The 20451-nt window shown below is 36.6% G+C and overlaps 1 protein-coding gene across 40 annotated transcripts in view; it reads left to right on the top strand.

The window, feature by feature from the left end:
- The window catches only part of RFX3 (regulatory factor X3), a 288998-nt gene that overhangs the window by 173758 nt on the left and 94789 nt on the right, over positions 1 to 20451 (top strand). For all 40 annotated transcript variants that reach the window (XM_049092573.1, XM_035712800.2, XM_025423429.3 and 37 more), the window contains one exon: positions 14812 to 15070. In XM_049092573.1, the coding sequence (XP_048948530.1) occupies positions 14812 to 15070 (259 nt within the window). The remainder of the gene's footprint in view (positions 1 to 14811; positions 15071 to 20451) is intronic.

Genomic DNA, 20451 nt, shown 5'->3' with positions numbered 1-20451 from the left:
CAGAGGATTAGGGAGAGAGAGAGAATCCCAAGCAGACTCTGTGCTGAGCATGGAACTGGATGCAGGACTTGATCCCAGGACCCTGAAATCATGACCTGAGTTGAAACCTAGTGTCAGACATTTAACAGACTGTGCCACCCAGGTGTCCTGAGGACTTATATTTTAAAAAGTCATTTTTTGAAAAATCCTACCAGTTAGTGCATTTTCCAAAGCCATTTAATTATTATTTTCATTTACTTTTTATTTTTATAGAAAGGAATTTATTAGCAAGGAATACGCTGTTTATTTTATTATTATTTTATTTTAGAAAGAGAGCACATGAGTGGTGGGAGGGGCAGAGGGAAAGAGAGAGAATCTTAAACAGGCTCCACACTCTGTGGGAGCCCCTAAGATGGGGCTCAATCTCACGACCCCTGATATCACGACCTGAGCGGAAATCAAGAGTCAGATGCTTAAACCAACTGAGTCACCCAGGCACCCCCTTTTTATATACTTTTAAAATGGATAATAAGAAATGTTAAAAGGGATACTCTTCAAATTCCTTTCTTGTCTATTAGTGAAATAGTAAGTTTCAGGATTTGCAGGTAAGATTATGCTTTCTTCTTAACATTTAAGCGCTTCCTGCTTTAAAGAAATGGGGTATGGAATTTCTGTAATTGAGACTGAGAGGGTGTTTTCTTCACTTACACTTCTACTGATAAGTACATTCAACTTGGTGTAGGATCTGGTTTGCCAATTGGGTTTCAGGAAGTATAGAGCTGATTACTTAGGAAGCTCTTAGAGAGAGAACTGCCCTTCTCTGTAGAAGAGTACACTGAGGTATCTCTGCAATTAGAGACAGGTCCATTTCTTTAATAACAAAATTTCCCATGGGGTGCCTGGGTGGCTCAGTCAGTTTAGCATCTGACTCTTGATTTCGGCCCAGGTCCTGATCTTGGGTCCTGGAATCAAGCCCCACATGGGACTCTGAGTTCAGCGGGAGTGTCCTCTCCCCCTCTGCCCCTCACCCCCCTCATGCACACCCATGCTCTCTCTCTCTCAAATGAATAAATAAATCTTAAAAAAAAAATAAAGAAAAGAAAAAAAGATTCCCCTTTCTCCGAAAATGGAAGACTTTCAAATGTGGCTTCTCAAAACATCAGAGTTGGGAAGGTTGTGGGGATCATGGTCTCTAACCCTTAACACCTTATAGGTGAGTAAATGGAGGCCCAGAGAGGTGTGATGATTTGCTCAGCTAGCTAATGTGTAGAGTGCATATTTTCTTTTAAAGATTTTATTTATTTATTTGGGAATGGGGGCAGAGAAGTAGTCTCCCCACTGAGAAGGGAGCCTGATGCAGGGCTTGATCCCAGGACCCTGGGGTCATGACGCTTAACTGAATGAGCCACCCAGGTGGCCCTGGAGTTAATATTTTCTAACTTTAAATTCATGGTCCTTTCTAATGATCTGCAAGTAAAGGTCTTTTGGTCCTGAATTATTTGGGGTATTGGAGGGAAGGCCAGTTACAAGAAAACATTTTTAGTAAATTTTATATTTTATACTATTGCATGGTTGTGTATCTTATTATAGGTAGATAATTGAACTTAATTTCTTTATTCTTTAACACTGAGAGTGTTGTTATTCATATGAATGTCTTCATTTTTTAAAAAATCATCTTATACTTTTATAATTCAAATGTTTCATTAATATATAGTGTTCTTTGGCTATTTATAAAATGTATGGAAGAGTCCATTTGTAATAATTTTTCAACATTGAATGTTTTAGTTAAATGGCTTCCAAGAGAAAGACTATTACAGGACTGTCCTGTCTGTATAGTTTTTTATTGTTTTTCGTTAGTAGAATGAATGATGCACATGAAGAGTTATTTGCTCTGTGATATTTTATATCCAGTAGCTTGTCCAGAATGGTTCTACACCATAACACGTGGAAGAGTTCAGACACTTAATTTTTCACCTCCCCTCCTTGTCTCTCCTTTTATTAAAAAAGGAAGAAATGAAAGAAATCCATATACCTTTTTTAGATTGTTGTGTTACGAATTTTCTTAAATGAACTACAGATACCCATGTTCAGGCATCATGTATCCTACTGACTACAGTGTAACCTCAGACAAACAGCATTTTTGAATCTAGATTTCCTAATCCATGGAATGGAATTAATAGTTACAAGCATTACTTAATAGCCAGGTCAGGTACAGAGAAGGGAGTGGGTAATGAGGGAATGGGAAGTAGGGATAATTAGTATTGTCTGATAAAGTATGTTCACTTTTGGTGTGGTACTCCTATAAAACTAACTATAAAAGTAAAACATGATAAAAAAAAAATCTCCACTTGAACAGTGTCCAGAAGCTGGAGTGAGAAATCTTTATTATGGGCATATATTTATAAAGGATATGTATTTGGAATCATAATACATGATTCCATGTATCCTCACAAAGAGGCTGGTGTCTTTTAGGATAGGAGTAGAATCCCTCAACTATTTAAAGTCTGAGGTCGGTTCATAACGTCTGAGCTCTGTAATGACTAGAAGGTTCTAGAAAAGACAGCACCAACAAATCTTAGTCTGGCCCTCCGTGGAAATCAAACTAATAGAACTGCCTCCCGGCACCTGGGTGTCTCAGGTCGTGATCCCTGGGATTAAGTCCCATATCAGGTTTCCCATGGAGAGCCTGCTTCTCCCTCTGCCTATGTCTTTGTCTCTCTCTGTGTCTCTCATGAATAAGTAAGTAAAATCTTAAAAAAAAAAAAAAAAAGAACTGCTTACCATTGAGTGCTCTGAAGCCCCAGACCACCTTCAGTTATGCAGTGTGCCTGGTTTAGGATATGGGGCATGCTACCAGTTTGCCTGGCCTTAGCACTCTGTTTGACATCAACAACACAGATAAGTGTGTTAACTGCTTTTGTCCATTTTTGAAAGTATCTGTCTCAGACAAGGGCCTGGTCTCTCTATTCCTCTTCATAGTAAAACCTCTCAGGATTGACCACAGATTCCTCTGCCTCTTCCAAGCTGGCTTTCTTCTCTACATCACAATGAAATTGCTCTTGTCAAGGGCATAGTAGTGACCTCCAGCTGTTAAGTCTAGTAGACACTCTTCTAGATTAAATTTTCTTAATCTCAAACAACCAACCTGCCAGCTGCCCTCTCCTTGCTTGAATCACGATCTCCTTTTGGTTCTTCTGACTAAATCCTTCTGTTTTCTTCCCAGTGCATTGGCTCTTCCTCATCCTTATTATTGGCCTAATAATTTCTCTGTGGCCGAAATTTTGTGTATTTTTCCCTACTGTTCTCTAGCAGAGACCACTATTCTTTCACTTGATACTAGCAGTCCTTGCCATGACTCTTTTTAGCTTACCTAATATTTGTCTTTCCCCACCAGAATGTAAGTTTCATGTGGGCAAGTACCTTGTTTTTGCTTCCCATTCTCTTAACACCTAGAACAGTCATAGAGAGTAGGTGTTCAACCTGTATTTGTTAAGGGATTAAATAAAAGCATTGAATGACATGTGGACAAGAGCAGGTTACTTGGTTGGTTCATCTTATTTGTTTTCTATTTTATTTTTTAATTTGTATTGTGAAATTTTTCTTTTAAACATTTTTTTAATTGAAGTGTAGTGGACACATCCTCACCACACTTAACTTCTTTTCTTTTTCATCCTAGCCATTCTGTCTGTTATAAGGTGATATCTCATTGTGATTTTGATTTGCATTTTCCTGATGATGAGTGATGTTGAGTTTCTTTTCATGTATGTGTTGGTCATCTGTATGTATTTTTGGAAAAATGTCTACTCAGGTCCTCTGTCCATTTTTAATTGGATTATCCTTGTTGGTGTTAAGTTACATAAGTTCTTTATATATTTTAGATATTAAGCCCTTATCAGATATATCATTTGCAAATATCTTCTCCTACTCAGTCAGTTGCCTTATTGTTTTGTTGACCATTTCCTTTGTTGTGCGAAAGCTTTTTATTTTGATGTAGTCCCAATATTTTATTCTTGCTTTTGTGTCCTTTGCCTCAGGAGACATATCTGGAAAAATGTTGCCAAGGCCACTGGCAAAGAAATTGCTACCTATGTTTGCTCAAAGGAGTTTTGTGGTTTCGGTTCTTAACATTTAGGTCTTTAATCCATTTTGAGTTTATTTTGTGGAATATGGTGTAAGGAAGTGGTCCAGCTTCATTCTCTTGCATATAGCTGGCCAGTTTTTCCAGCACCATTTTTGAAGAGACTGTCTTTTCTCCTTTGTATATTTTTACTTCCTTTGTCATAGATTAAGTGACCATATAAACATAGGTTTATATCTGGGCTCTTATGTTCCATTGAGCTATAGGTTTGTTTTTGTGCCAGTACCATACTCTTTTGATTACCACAGCTTTGTAGTGTATTTGACATCTGAGATTGTGATACCTCCAGCTTATTGTTTTTTCTCAAGATTGCTTTAGCTATTCAGAATCTTTTGTGTTTCCAGACAAATTTTAGTATTATTTGTTCTAGTTCTATGAAAAATACTATTGATATTTTGGTAGAGATTGCATTGAATTTATACATTGCTTAGGGTAGTATGGACATTTTAAGAATATTAATTCTTTAAATCCATGAGCTTAGAATGTCCTTCCATTTGTTTGTGTCATCCTCAATTTCTTTCATCAGTGTTTTATAGTTTGCAGAGTACAGGTCTTTAACCTCCTTGGTTAAGTTTATTCCTATTTCATTCTTTTTTGTGCAACTGTAAATGGAATCATTAACTTCTCTTTCTGCTTTGTTACTAATGTATGGAAATGCAGCTGATTTCTGTGTGTTAATTTTATATCCTCCATCCTTACTGAAATGCTACTTGGTTGTTTTAAATACAGAAGGGAAAATGTTTGGAACTGAATTGGGATGCTGTTAATATAGTAGTAACACAGCTTTCGGAGGTGAGGTGGATGTTCTTTTTTTTTTTCCCCACTGCAAAACATTTTTGGGCTTATGTACATGTATATGGTTGCTCAATTTTTGTTATTATTTTCAATTATATATGACAGTATGATTAGCTATAAATTACAATGCTGTATGTTAGATCCCCAGAACTTATTCTTTATTAGAAAGTTTATGTCCTTTGGTCATTCTCTCCCATTTCTTTCAGCTTTGGCCCTGGCTACCACCTTTTCCTCTCCCTTCTTATGAGTTTAATTTTTTATATTCCACATAAAAAAGGCGATTACATTGTACTTGTCTGTTTGACTTATTTCACTTAGCATTATGTTCTCAGAATTTATCTCTGTTTTTGCAATGGCTAAATAATATTCCATTGTGTATATGTATACCACATTTTCTTCAATCCATTCATCTATTGATAAACACTTAGATTATTCCCTTGTCTTGGCTATTACGAATAATGCTGCAGTGAACATGGGAGAGCAGGTACCTCTTTGAGATACTGATTTCATTTCCTTTAGCTATAAACCCAGAAGTGGGATTGCTGGATTATATGATTGCTCTGAAACAGACACATGGAAAAGTGCATCCCATTCAGAAATAGCCCATGGACTCAAGCATATACAGCCAACTAATCTTTGACAAGGGCTCAGAATATACAATTGGGAAAGGAAAGTCTCTTAGGTACACAGTGCTGAGAAAAACTGGATTTCCAAGTGCAAAAAAAAGAAAAAGAAAAGAAATTGGACCACTATGTTATAGCACTCAAAAAAATTTGAAATAGATTCAGACTTAAGTATAAGATCTGAAACTATGAAACTCCTAAAAGAAAACATAGGGTGTATGCTCCTTGACATCAGTCTTGGCAATGATGTTTTAGATGTGACTCCAAAAGCACAGGCAACAGAACCAAAAATAAACATGTGGATTCATCAAACTAAAGGGCAAAGGAAACCATCAGCAAAATGAAAAGGCCATCTGTCAAATGGGAGAAAATATTTGTATACTGTATATCTGAAATATATATAGATATGTGTGTATGTGTTTGTATAAAATATATGTATATCATATACTAAAATATGTAAGGGAGTAACACAACTCAATAGCAAAAAAAGCAACTAATTCAATTAAAGAATGGGCTGAGGACCTGAATATACCTTTTTTTTTTTTCCAAATACATACAAATGCCCCACAGGTACATGAAAAAAATCTCAGCATCACTAATCATCGGGAAATGCTATTATCAAAAAGACAAAAAAATAACATGTGTTGATGAGGATGTGGAGAAAAAGGAACCCTTGTGTGCTGTCGGTGGGAATATAAATTGGTATAGCCATTATGGAAAACAGTACGAAGTTTCCTCAAAAAATTAAAAATAGAACTACCATTTGATCCAGCTCATGTTTTCTTACTTATAATTTAGACCAGGGACTCTAGATCAGAATCTTGTATGATCCATTTCTGTCAAAGTTGATTTAAGTCCATATGCACTTCCCTGACTTATGTTGTCAGGACAAATGATCTGTATATGTACTTATTATGTATACCTTTTTGGTGTGCTTAAAAACCATTATAGGGGGATCCTTGGGTGGCTCAGCAGTTGAACGTCTGCCTTTGGCTCAGGGTATGATCCTGGAGTCCCGGGATCGAGTCCCACGTCGGGCTCCCTGCATGGAGCCTGCTTCTCCCTCTGCCTGTGTCTCTGCCTCTGTTTCTCTGTGTCTCTCATGAATAAATAAAAGCTTTTAAAAAAAAGTTATAGCAATGGAAATTTTGGTAATGCTCTCAGGAATAACTACAACAGAGTATAAAACTCCTTTGTAACAGCAGACTTTAGACTTTTTTAAAAACTCAGACTAAAAGAACTAATAGTTGTGAAATAGCACTTTTTCCTTCATACCTGTGAAATATGGGTTGCAGATTTTTAGTCTCTCCCAGCACAATGGTTCTCAGAGTTCCACAGACCAGCAACACTGACATCACCTGAGAACTTGTCAGAAGAGCCAACCTGGTTCTACTGGATCAGGAATTGGGGGGGGGAGGGGGGGGGGCTGAAGTCCAGCCATTGGTGTTTCAACAAGCCCTCCCAGTGATTGTGATGAATGCTGAATTGTGAGAACCACATTTCTTTATGAGAGATAAAGAATTTAAATACAAAGTATAAATGTCCGGTTATCTTTACATAATAGTAATAGGATGATATAAAGTTACAACTCCAATATTTCATACATTATCAACGTACAGAGTAGTGAACATACTACATGTCAATGAGAAATCCCAACTAGTTGTTGAGAGAATTCTTATCGACTTTCACCATTCATTCTTGCATTTCCTCCCTAGTTGTTTTGGCAACAATTCAATAAATGCTTTTAGTTTTTCCTTATTGTTATAGCAGTTGAAACGAGCAGAAATAAGTCTGTCTTCTGAATTTAAATCAAGCCAAGTTTTTTATTCATGATATTAAATAGTATTTCTTTCTTTATATTCAATCTATTGTTTTTTATTCTTATGTAATAATAAGAGGTTAAATGTCATGTCACTCAAATTCCTTTCTGAATTACTATTTTCCCTTTGGTGTCTTTCACAAAATGGACTTGTCCCCGCTCCGTTGCATCTTCTGGCTTCCGTCTGACTTGAAGTATTCAAGAGAAAATCTATTACAAAACTCAAATAAGTCATGCATGCCCGCCAGCCCAATATTCTATACTGTATGAACACAATTTGTTGAAGATTCCAAATAATGTAGCTACTTCTTTACGGGGCTTTTTTGATGCACATTAAAACTTAATAATGGAAAACTATTTAAGGTAGGGTTCTTGATTTCAAACAGCAAAAGCCAACTCTGGCTTATGTAAGCAGAACACAGGATTTATTGAAAGGTATTTGTGACTCAGAGAATTTCAAGGAAGTCTGGATAATGCAGCTGAAAAGAATGAGCATGAGTGATGTTAGGCAGCAGCCAGGCTGTAGACAAAAGGATATTGCAGAAGAAGTCCAGTGAGGACACCACGGTGCTGCAACCATCTCAAACTGTGCATCAGTGCTGCCACTAGATTCTGATTGTGGCTGCGTAAGTGGGGTAACCATTCCTAACCTGTGTGATTCCCCTAATACCAATTAAGTGAGATAATATATCCCTTACCTTTAAAAATAATTCTCTCTAGTTGCCAATTTCTCTGAGTTCCCTCTTGTGCTCTCATACTTTTGGGAAATAGGTAAAAAGACATTCTGGCTGCACTTATTTGCCTGTTTGATCTAGTCCAATAAAATGAATATTGCTATCAGGACACTGAAACACTTTTCTTTCCTTTTTTATTAAATTGTATTTAAATTCAATTTGCCAACATATAGTATAACACCCAGTGCTCACAACATCACGTGCCTTCCTTAATGCTCATCCCTCCGTTACTCTGTCCTCCTTCCCACCTCCCCCTCTGTAATCCTTTGTTTGTTCCCCAGAGTTAGGAGTCTTTCATAGTTTGTCTTCCTCTCTAATTTTTCCCTACTCAGCTTCCCTCCTTCCCTTATGGTCCCTTTCACTACTTCTTATATTCTGCACATGAGTGAGACCATATGATAATTGTCTTTCTCGGACTGATTTACTTCACTCAGCATAATACCCTCCAGTTCCATCCACATCAGTGTAAATGGTAGGTACTCATCTTTTCTGATGGCTGAGTAATATTCCATAGTATATATATACAACATCTTTATCCATTCATCTGTTGAAAGATAGCTTGGCTCCTTCCACAGGTTGACTATTGTGTACATTGCTGCTGTAAACATTGGGGTGCAGGTGTCCTGTCGTTTCATTACATCTGTATCTTTGGGGTAAATACCCAGTAGTGCAATTGCTGGGTCATAAGGTAGCTCTATTTTTAACTTCTTGAGGAACCTGCATACTGTTTTCCAGAGTGACTGTGCCAGCTTACATTCCCACCAATGGTGCAAGAGGGTTCCCCTCTCTCCTCATCCTCACCAACATTTGTTGTTTCCTGTTAATTTTCACCATTCTCATTGGCGTGAGGTAGTATCTCATTGTGGTTTTGATTTGTATTTCCTTGATGGTAAGTGCTGTGGAGTATTTTTTCATGTGCACTTTGGCCATGTATAGGTCTTCTTTGGCAAAATGTCTGTTCATTTCTTCTGCCTATTTCTCAACTGAGTTGTGAAATGCTTTTCAGTAAATTCACCCCCTATCCTATCTCATGAATGTGTTCTAGAATCATCTCACATGACCCGTCTGCAGCACTGGGCCCTCCCTTTCTCATTATTTCTATTTACCTGTCTCTGGCCTCAGACAGATTATTTCTCTAGATGGAACATTTCCCTACACAAGCCTCCTTTACTCCTACCCCAGCTTAAAACAAAATTCCAACTTCTTGCCATAGTTCATAACAGTGACTTTCAAATTTTGTGAACTACCATCCATAGTGACGAGGTTATTTTTTTTTAAGGTTTTATTTATTTATTCATGAGAGACACACAGAGAGAGGCAGAGACATAAGCAGAGGGAGAAGCAGGCTCCACAGAGGGAGCCCGATGTGGGACTCGATCCCAGAACTCTGGGATCATGACCTGAGCTAAACATATGCTTAACCACTAAGCCACCCAGGCATCCCGTGACAAGGTTATATGTACATTTTATACTCATTTTATACATGCACACATGAGCATATGCACACGCACACCCCCCCCCATGTATTTATATGTTAGAAACAAATGTTTCTCAAAATAATGCTTATCCTTATTAGGTATAGTGTGCTTGATTATTGGCTGGTGGGGCCCAGTCTCTTTTTTTAATAGCTGTTGTGACCTCTTAAAATTGTGAATGTGACCTACAGCTAAAAAAGAATTACAGTTTGCGTGTTTAATTTTTGCCTACTTTTTAAACCCCATTTTTTTCTAATATCCTTCTCATTCATTATTTCCAGCCATTCTAGAATTCTTATTTCTTCCCAAATATCAGGATCTTTCTTGTGTTGTGGCTTTTCACATGCTGTGCTCTTTCTGATATTTTTCTTTCTCCTTTCTGCAGGGCTGACTCCTTTTCATCTTTTAGTTTTAAGCTAAATATCTCTCCTTTGGGGGGTGACATTACTTGACTACTCTAATATGTTCCCTTCCAGTCATTTGCTTTCATATTTGATTTTTCTTTCATGGGCTTAAGAAAAATTCTAATTATCTTATTTCTTATTTCTGACCACCTACTCCTCATATAGCCCTGATGACTGTAGATGTCATGTCTGTTTATTCCTTTTATTCTAGGTACCAGAATAGATGCTCAGTAGATATTTGTTAAGAGAATGTGTACAAAGTGACCTGCAAAGAATAAAACTTTATGCCAATGTAAGACACTGTAACGATCCACATTGTTATATTCTACCTTCATAATAAATTTTATGGTGTAAAACTTGCAAGATGCTTTATTTCCTTAATTTACTATTTCCGTGCCATTGCTTAATCTTATAGTTGACTAGCTTATTGGTGGGAGGACATTCAAAACTTGGGTAAAATACAATACACATGATTTGGAGATATTATATATCTGGACTTGCAGATAAGATACTTGAAGCTAAAGAAAATAGAAAATTGGATAGAGCTAAGGTAAATTGACATAATTATCATAGTGAATAAGCAAGCAGGGAATATTCAGGGTCATGCTTAGCCAAGGTATATGCTGGGGCATGATGGGATGCAAACAGCACTAATTTACTGAATTCAATAGATCAGTCCTGACATTTACATAGAACCTTATGAAAGAGTCAGCTATGAAGAAGCTTCTGTCAGCAAGTATGCACATATCTATGTATTTACATTCATTACTGGATACATATGCAGAACAATGGCAAGTCTTCTCTTCTGCTATAGAAATAATATGACACATTATTTTCATAACAGTCTGTGGCAATCAATAAAGAACAAACAAAAGGAACACAGTAGCATTTTTCAAATGTGTACAGAACTGCTTGGGAATTTAGCTGTTTCAGGAATGTACAGTCCAGAAATAGGAAGCTGCTTCCAGTCTGATATGCCAAATATTGAGTAATTTTCTGGGACATACATTTTGGAAATTGGGGTGGGGGGAATAGTGTGCAAGCAATAACTCATATGTATTCATTATACAATATGAAAGATAGGCTGATCTGAGGTATCAGAATAAAAGAGTCACTACTTCCAGTACCTAAGAAAGATCTTTTTTGCTGTTGATGCTTCTTTTTTGTTACATAAAATTTTCAGCGCTTATCCAGGAGCTGAAAGCATGGCAGAAAACTTTAGGAATCTGTGCATGCATGACTTTGGCTCTGGCTCTGGAGACAGGACTCCAACAATGGGCTAATGCTTATCTTCTTAACCTTTAAAGGACAGAGACTTAAGAATATTGCATCTGGCCTCTATTACCCAGTTTAAAAGTCTCCATTCCCATTACAAGAGTACATTTGTCAGAGACAAATCTCACTACAATAATTATGTCAGTTTACCTTAGCTCTATCCATTCATGACACTTCATTTCCTAGTAAATTTTGTTCTCCTCCCACCCTGAAATTGTCAGTCTTTACCCAATCAATATGTGTTTTGCGGTATCCAAGCCTTCTCCTCGCATCCCGTGGGTCATGATTGAGTGATAAGTGTAGGTCATGAGTCAGACATACTCTTTCAGTGACTTTCTCCTTTTCCTGTTCTTATCTCACTTTCTAGCTCATGAATGATCTCTAACTAATAGAAGGAAGTATGAAAATAAAAGTGGGTTGCCATGTTTTCACACTGGCTTGAGGGCTATAGAGATTTTATATATCTGTGATGCATTTGTTTGTGTTACCGTCGTTCACCGAGAACTTAGGAGGCACGTGCAACAGATGGAGTGATTTAAATCCCTTGGAATGTTTCTCTTATAGTAGAGTAGTGACTTCCATGATCATAGAACCTCTAAAATCCAAGTGGGGGGGGGGGGTAAATATGCTCTGAAATACTCACCTTCTCCATCTCTCTTTATCATCATGAGGACATTTTTCACAGTTTCCGTTCTGAGTATGAGAAGAGGGTAGTGTGGTGCTAGTAAACAGTGAGCTCAGGTGTAAGCAAATTCCAGACAGCAATAGGAAGCTCATGGTTCCTGGTAACACCTGTAGAGGCTGTTTCTCACATTGTGTCTCACAATGACATTGTGTCATTATGTCACAATAATGACATTGTGAATATGTCATTATTCACAAATAATGACATACACAGAAAGTTATTTTTATATGATGAAATGGTCGAGAATATGGGCTAAGTGCAGACTCCCAAATCTATTTTCTTTATGTATTTCAGAGAGAGGGTGAGAGAGCAAGCAAGTACGAGCAGGGTGGGGCATGGGGGAAGGGGAGGAACAGAGGGAGAGAGAAGCAGACTCCACACTGAGTAGGGAGCCGGATGCAGGGCTTGATCTCAGGACCCCAGGATCATAACTTGAGCCAAAGGCAGACACTTAACCAACTGAGCCACCTAGGTGACCCCCAAATCTTTTTTTTTTTTTTTTTTTTTACTGGTTGTTTGCTTTGGACCAAGCTATGTAATCTAACCTTTTCTAAACAATTACCTTGTCTGTGAAATAGAAATTATAATAGTAGCTATCTCGTAGAGTTGTAATGAAGATTAAATGAGCTGATACCTGAAAAGCACATTAAATTGTGCGTAGTGCATAGGAAATGGTCGGTAAATATTAGTGATCATTAGCTATTATATGTCTCACTTGTTAAATCAGCTTTGTGTTGGGAGCACGCTTAGTCATTTTGTCCAGACTGTAAAAAGGAAAGCCAGCACCATGCCTGGTTTTGTGGAAGTATTTATTGTCATATATGTATTTCTACACTTTACTTGGCTTCACTTAAATAGCAACATCAGATTGTGTTATTTTAAGCACAGTGAAGTAGGGTGACTATCATAGTTAGTGGACATAAATTACAATGAGCGTATTTCTCTTTTTACTAAATTTGAAATCAACATGGCTGTTTTTTATTATATAAATGTGTAATAAAAGAAATATATAAATGGACTTACAGCTGGGAAATAGAGCAATGATGATGATGATGTGTGTATTTTAAATGGCATTTCTCCATCTGTAAAAAAAAATGTTCTCTGTGGGGTTATTTCACTCTTCACCCCAAACTAAAATTTATACCTGGATCTGTGGTATCTCTTTCTGGAAAGCAGTAACTTTACCCAGTGGAGATTAGTTTTGCAGCATCTTGATTATTTCACTAAAATTTACATTATAAAGTATATTACAATTATAATTTGTAATGGTTTTAAATGACCTACTCTAAGTGATACCAAAATATCTTGGAGTAGTTTACATAAATTCTCATGTTTTAACAGAACAAAAAGGAATTTACGTTTTAGAGATTTATGAAAGTGGCTAATATGTCAAATATACTTTCAAATAGAATCATATTTTTATTTGTTAACTAGTGTGCCTGCTATATACCAGCAACTGTGTTAAATGTTGAGGGCACAGATGGGAATGAAACGTAATTTCATAGGAGCACAAAGACATGAAATTAACAATAAGTGTATTGAGAGCTGTTTCGGGGATGCACAGAGGGTTGGGAAAGTACAGGAAACAAAACCTAACAACCCTATGAGGACTGGCCACAGAGAGTGAGGTGTTCAGAAAATTAATTCCAGGAGGAACCAGTGAATTGGTCAGTATGATGTGACTGAGGAAAGCATTTGAGAACAGAGCAGGTTGTGTGTCCAGAGATTACGTAGGTATGTCAGATGCTTGTAAGGCAGGTCAGGGGATTTGAATTTGTTCTGAAGGCTCGGGAAAATCATGGAGAGGTTTTTAAGAAAAGTTTTATTTTCATATTTGAATTTTGGAAAAGTTCCCTGAGGCAACAAAGTTGAAGGTAGATTGGAAGAGAACCAAATTAGTGGAAGGAAGACCAATTACAGGGCAATTCTAATAGAATATTGTTGAGTGCAGGTGGTGAGTATGAGAACAGAAAGGAAAAATGGGGAATTATTTAAAAGGTAAAACTAGTAAGACTTAGTGACTGTCCATGTGGGTGAGGGAAGAGTTCAGTAATCATTTCCAGAGCTGAGGATAGTGGTACTGCCTTCCACAGAGAGGGGGAGTGTAGGAGAAGGAACAAGAGAGATAGGGAATTTTTCTTTAGTCATGTGTTAATTTTTACATATGAGGACTTACCATTTATTATGGGATTTCCTAGTAGAGATAACCAGGTGGCTATTAGAAATCCAGATTTTAAGGGCACCTGGGTGACTCAGTGGTTGAGTGTCTGTCTTTGGCTCAGGGCGTGATCCTGGGGTCCTGGGATCGAGTCCCATGTTGGGCTCCCCGCAGAGAGCCTGCTTCTCCCTCTGCCTGTGTCTCTGCCTCTCTCTCTCTGTGTCTCTCATGAATAAACAAATGAAATCTTAAAAAAAAAAACAAAACAGATTTTAAATTCTTCAAGTATAACCACAAAGTAGAAAGAGAGATATTAACTCATATAAGGTTGTTGACTATAGCCATGTATATGGTAAAAATAGGTGGTCTGAATAAAACAGGAAAAATAAGAGCTAAACATGGAGACCTCAGAAAATACTAGTATTTAAGGTGCCAGAAAGCTGGAGCCTCCAAAAGGTCCTTGAAGGGTTGTGGTGAAAAAAGCAAAAAGTGGACAAGAAAGGCCATAGAAACCAAGGAAGAGGTGATGACCAAGAGACTCTCTACAGACAAAAAATGTCTGAGAACACATGCACCAAGTTTTCAGTAGTGGCTGGCTGTGGGGTGTGGGGTGGAAGAGAATGACAATAGAACTATTTTAAACATACATTCACACTAGAAAAAAATTCATTAAGATGATATAAATAAGCTACTAAATTGCTTCCTTTTTTCCTTCTTCTTCTAAAGCCGAACAACAACTTATCCTTACACAGAAACACAGATGTACAGCCAAAACACTGGAGGGAATTACTTTGATACTCAAGGGAGCTCTGCGCAGGTGACTACCGTAGTTTCGTCCCACAGCATGGTGGGCACCGGTGGGATTCAGATGGGCGTCACGGGAGGACAACTCATCAGCAGTTCTGGAGGAACCTATCTCATCGGCAATTCAATGGAGAACTCTGGTCACTCAGTGACACACACCACTCGGGCCTCCCCAGCGACAGTGAGTATTTGAGTTTTTATTTGTTTAATTTGGCCTCCTGGTAGCCTCTATGGTACATTTTCCTCTCAAGAGGGAAATAAAAAACAACACAGGCTGGGCGGGGCAAGGATGTGTTGAGCAGTCTTAATACTGTGGTATTATCCAGAATGTGGTACATGTGGTAGTATGCAGAGTGATACCCTAGGTACCTCACAGTTGTGTGAGTTGGGAAGTTTTTATTTATAATGGGAAAAGAGGTGAGTCTTACTAATGCTGATTTTCATAGGCTTCCTTCAGTGATGATATTCAGTAAAATACTGTAAATCTGAAAGAACTTACTTTGATCTTATGCTGATTTACACTGCCTGATGAGATAAAAATGAAGTAATAAAGAGCAAAATACAATTTTCAACACACCTTTCAACAGTAATATTTATGTTAGCTCATCACCAAGGAAGTTACCATAGGGGCAACATTTCCCAAACCTTAGACATTTAGTTTGGGCATATTCACGTCACCTGTACTATTATCTACTAATGTAATTTTGAAGTTGATTCACTTCTAAACTAGTGTAATTTTTTCTGAAGTATATGAAAACCCATATTTAAATAGTAAAATTGGAAGTGTTTAGCCATGTGCCATATTATCATGTCCCTCTCTTCAACCAGAGACACTTTGGGCAGCCCTGACCTAGGTGATTCTAATGAAAAAACATCTGTGTTGGCTCTGACGATAGGCATAATCAAGTATCTGAAGAACATGCTACATATTTATTTGAGTTTTCAAGTTTTAAAAATTTAACAAAAATATTAATTTTGACACAGATTTTAATGTCCTAGAAATATTCATAACAAGCTGTGCAGGATTTGATATCATCAAATTCTGTGTCCTGAGCTTTCCATTCTAAGCTCAGCTAAGTGTAAGGAGAATAATCACTGAGAATCCCCCAGCAAGAGTAGCAACAGAATTGATTTTGTAGGTGCTTCATGTAAAAGGGGGCTGGGGATTTGAATTAAGTGTATTTTGTAATTTTGCTGTATATATTGTTCTTATAATGAAATTGAAGTAGAAACAAATTTGTAGGAAATAATTATGAGAGGCTTTATATTTTTCACTTTATGGATTTTCCTAAAGATATAATATGTTCTTGGTAAGTATTTTGTATGTAATTTTTATGTTTGTAATCATTACATGTGTTTAGACTTCTATCACTTAGTACCTTTTCCCTAATCCATTTCTTAGAGCTCGTTATATTTAATTTACTGTTTTCTACTAACATCAGAACAGATGACTAGCTCTTTTTTGTACTTTTTCCTTTGTGTTTTTGAAGCATTTCTTTTGTGTGTTTGTCTCTTGATTTTAATAACACTAAAAATGGCATTTCTAAACTTTTTAGTCACGCCAGTATATTTATATAGATTAGAAACGAAATCCTAGCTTCCCTGGACCTCATTTCCCCTAGCAGTAAAATAAGGGCTTAGTTAAACTACATGATATCCTAATTTCCTCCCAGCTTTAAAATCATAATATTTACAAAGGAATTGTAAAACGTTCTGATGTAAAAATAACTGTATCTACCGTTTAAAGGAAAGGAGGTAGATCAGTTGCCAGTACTATATAGCACTCCTGATAAAGGCCACTCAGAAACTCATTTTCAGTTGCCACTTATCAATGCCTTAGGAAAACTGAAAATGTGGAGAATGAGTTCTTTCCCACTATCCTTTCACCCACCCTCTCCTATGCTGGCATACCATCTGCCCTTCCCCCGTCCTGCCTCCCTTTCTCCAGACATTGCTGTCTGCCTTCACACTGACTGCAGGCTATCTGTCAAGCATCTTCATCCACTGGATGTAGGTTTACTAAATTTGTTATTCTTATCACTCAGTTAATAAAATTGATTATTTTGGGTCATGGCAATACAGGTGCAAATATAATAAAGTAAGTTTTGTAGTTTTTTGTTTTGTTTTGTTTTCTGTGTAGATTATGAAAAGTATCATTACGCTTTAAGTGATCCATTACACAGATTTGATTTTTATTATGTTAATTGGCAAATTAAACTGACACTTAAAATAACTGCATTCTAATACTTGGGAATAGTGGAAACTTGCTTAAAAAAATCAGTTCATAGTATCAACTGTATAAATTTATGCTTTTTAAAAGGTTCTCTTGTTAAAGTTGTTTTTTTGGTGGCTTGTTTTCTTTTTTTAAAAAGAAAATTTCCTTGTTAGCAAAAGGAGTAAAAAAAAGTTAAAAGATAACCTAGCATGGAAAAATCATAAGGTGCTCTCATCAAGGCACATAGAGATAGTGTCCTGTGATGGATGTGTATAATCTAAATACACATCTGCTAGTGTTTATTGTATTACCTTGCATTATTACCAAAATTTATAGTTGATTTGGATCCCCCTCTCAACAGTGCAAAAGATACTCATCTCCTTCATTCACAATGAGATGGTAATTCTGTGTACAATTTCACATCTGCTACTCTAGTAAAGTTAGCAAAGTTTAAGTGCCGTGCAACCTGTTTACAATTTCTACCATTCTCCTTTTGCCAAATGTTAGAAAATTTGTAGCTTAGACTCCTAGAACTTAAGATGTTTTTGGTAGGTACCATGTCATTAAAGGGAATTTGCTTATTTTCATATATCTTTTTCATTCTCTGTAGAACCATATGAGCACAATCTTTAGCAACTTGTCGGTCAAGACTTGAGCCATTTCTTTCAAGCATTGAACCATGCTGTGCAACTGAAGTTCATTTCTCTGGCTGTTCTTTAGTGTTCAACCTATCACCTGTAGCATGCCTAACATGACGCACTGGGTAGCAGTAGCCTATATTATGGCCAGAATTCCTGCTTGGGAGACCGTCAATTGGGCTGTTCCTTGAGAGGCTATAATGGAATGTATAGTCAATTAATTCAGTTGGTGTGAAACTAGTTAAATTTGAGTTGTTAGGGACAATACAAACCTTTACTCAGTTTGTGGTAGCAAGGTTTGTGGCTCTGGTTCTCAGAATAATTGCCTTGACTCTTACATTTGACTTCAGTCTATATAGAAATACTTCCATCTAAATTTAGCAGGAATAACTTTTGGGTCAAAGAAAAGTTTCTTCCAGTGTGCAAACTAGTTCCCAAGACATGCCAATAGAAACAAAAAGTTAATTTCAAATTGAAAGCATTACTAAGAAAAATAAGTAGCACTTGAAATATTTTCTTACCTCATCTAATACTCAGTATACAACCATCTTTCTTATACTAGAAGGATCTCTGAATGACTAATAGAAAATTTGCATTTGAGCATATGATTTCCTTTAGTTTTATAACTTTAAATGAAAAAACATCTTACATAACTTTTTTTAGTATTTGATGTCTGCATTGTAAAAATGTTCAGATTTCAAGTTACATAGAAATATCAGAATTTGGGATCCCTGGGTGGCGCAGCAGTTTGGCGCCTGCCTTTGGCCCAGGGCACGATCCTGGAGACCCGGGATCGAATCCCACGTCGGGCTCCCAGTGCATGGAGCCTGCTTCTCCCTCTGCCTGTGTCTCTGCCTCTCTCTCTCTCTCTGTGTGACTATCATAAATAAATAAATTAATTTAAAAAAAAGAAAGAAATATCAGAATTTTCTGAAAGATTATGGTGGCAACAAATACAATTTTATTTTATCAATATATATTCTGGTCTAAACTACTAATTTTCAATGATTTGGTCAAAATTCTATTTCTTCTTTTACTTACTGAATTTTTTTATTTGGTTAGTGGAGTCTGTGTATATAAGTAATATATATGTACATATATATATACCTATGTTTTTAATATATTAATATGTATACACACATTTTAATAGGTGTTTTCTGCTGATTAAAAAAAAAGATTAATATTTTTAATGGAACATCATTGGATGTGAGTTTAGCTAAGTTACTACTTGAATAAATGTTTTATGTTTTATTAAATTAATAATGCTAGGGATCTGTTTACTGTTAATATTTCAGTGGCACATGGACATTAAGGTGAAAGAGTTAGCTCCAGTCACAACTCTGAGCTCATCATGCTTTGATCTTTCTCCTAATGCATCACCGTGATGTTTCCTTGTGTATCTTTATTCATTTAAAACTCGTATTTTTCTTCATTATTGTTCTGTAGAACCTTAGAATTTGTAGAATTTTAGAATTTTGGAACCTGAACCCAATTTGCATTTGAGGATCAAAACCTTGTGATTGTAGCTAGTGATATTTTTGTGCTCATCACAACATAGTTTATTTTATACCAGACTTTATAATAAGTAGCAATTTAAGCTTTATTTACTCACTTCTCCATAAAATAACATTTGTGTTCTTATAATTAGATGGTTATTTATGGAGTTTTTTCTTCTTGTTAACCAAATAAGATTAATCATTTTTTAGACTGTGATATGAAAGCTAATTTTTATACCTTTCTATATATACATTTAGTAATTATATATGTTAAATGGCTCTTGCTAAAAGTAGATCCCACCAAGAGGCACAAGGAGAATGTGTTGAAACTAATATTGTTCATATCTTTCCCGCTTTTGATTAATGTTAAATACCTTAATTTCTTTCAGTTAGTTACCTGGAAGAAAATCTGAATGTCCATCTGCTACTTATATAAGTCAAAGTCTGGTCTAGCCTATCTAATTATAGAAAGTTAAGACATTAAGGGTTAAAGATGCTTTTATTTCTTTATCCTTGGGTTTACATGTTTAATGGATTCAGTGTAAGGGATTTTTATTTTAATTCCAACATAGTTAACCTACAGTGTTGTATCAGTTTCGGGTATACAGTATTGTGATTTGCCAGTTCCCAACATCGCCATATGCTCATCACAGCTAGTGTCCTCCGTAATCCCCATCACGTATTTCCCTCAGCCTCCCACTGACCTCCCCTCTGGTGACCATCAGTGTGTTCTCTATAGTGAAGAGTCTGTCTCTTGGTTTGTTTCTCCTGCTCTCTTTTTCATCTCTTTCCTCATTTGTTTTGTTTCTTAAATTCTACATATGTATGGAATCATATGGCATGTGTCTTTCTTATTTTGCTTAGTGTTATACTCTCTAGCTCCATCCATGTTGTTGCAAATGGCAAGATTTCATTCTTTGTTATGGCTGACTAATGTTCCATTGCTTATATACACCACCTCTTTTTAATCCATTCATCTATCAAAGGATATTTGGGCTCCTTCCATATCATGGCTATTGTAAATAATGCTGCAATAAACAGGGGTGCGTGTATCCCTTTGAATTAGTGGGATTTTTTTGGTATTTGGGGGGTAAATAACCACAATTGTGATTACTGCATCATAGGGTAATTAAACCCATAAAATTTTAATACTGCCTAGTCTACTAGCTCATGTTTTTTCATTTAATGAGGGAAAATACAATGCAATGCCTAC

Source organism: Canis lupus, chromosome 1 (assembly GCF_003254725.2).
Source record: "Canis lupus dingo isolate Sandy chromosome 1, ASM325472v2, whole genome shotgun sequence".
Lineage (NCBI taxonomy): Eukaryota > Metazoa > Chordata > Mammalia > Carnivora > Canidae > Canis > Canis lupus.
This window is presented reverse-complemented; position numbering and strand designations above follow the sequence as displayed.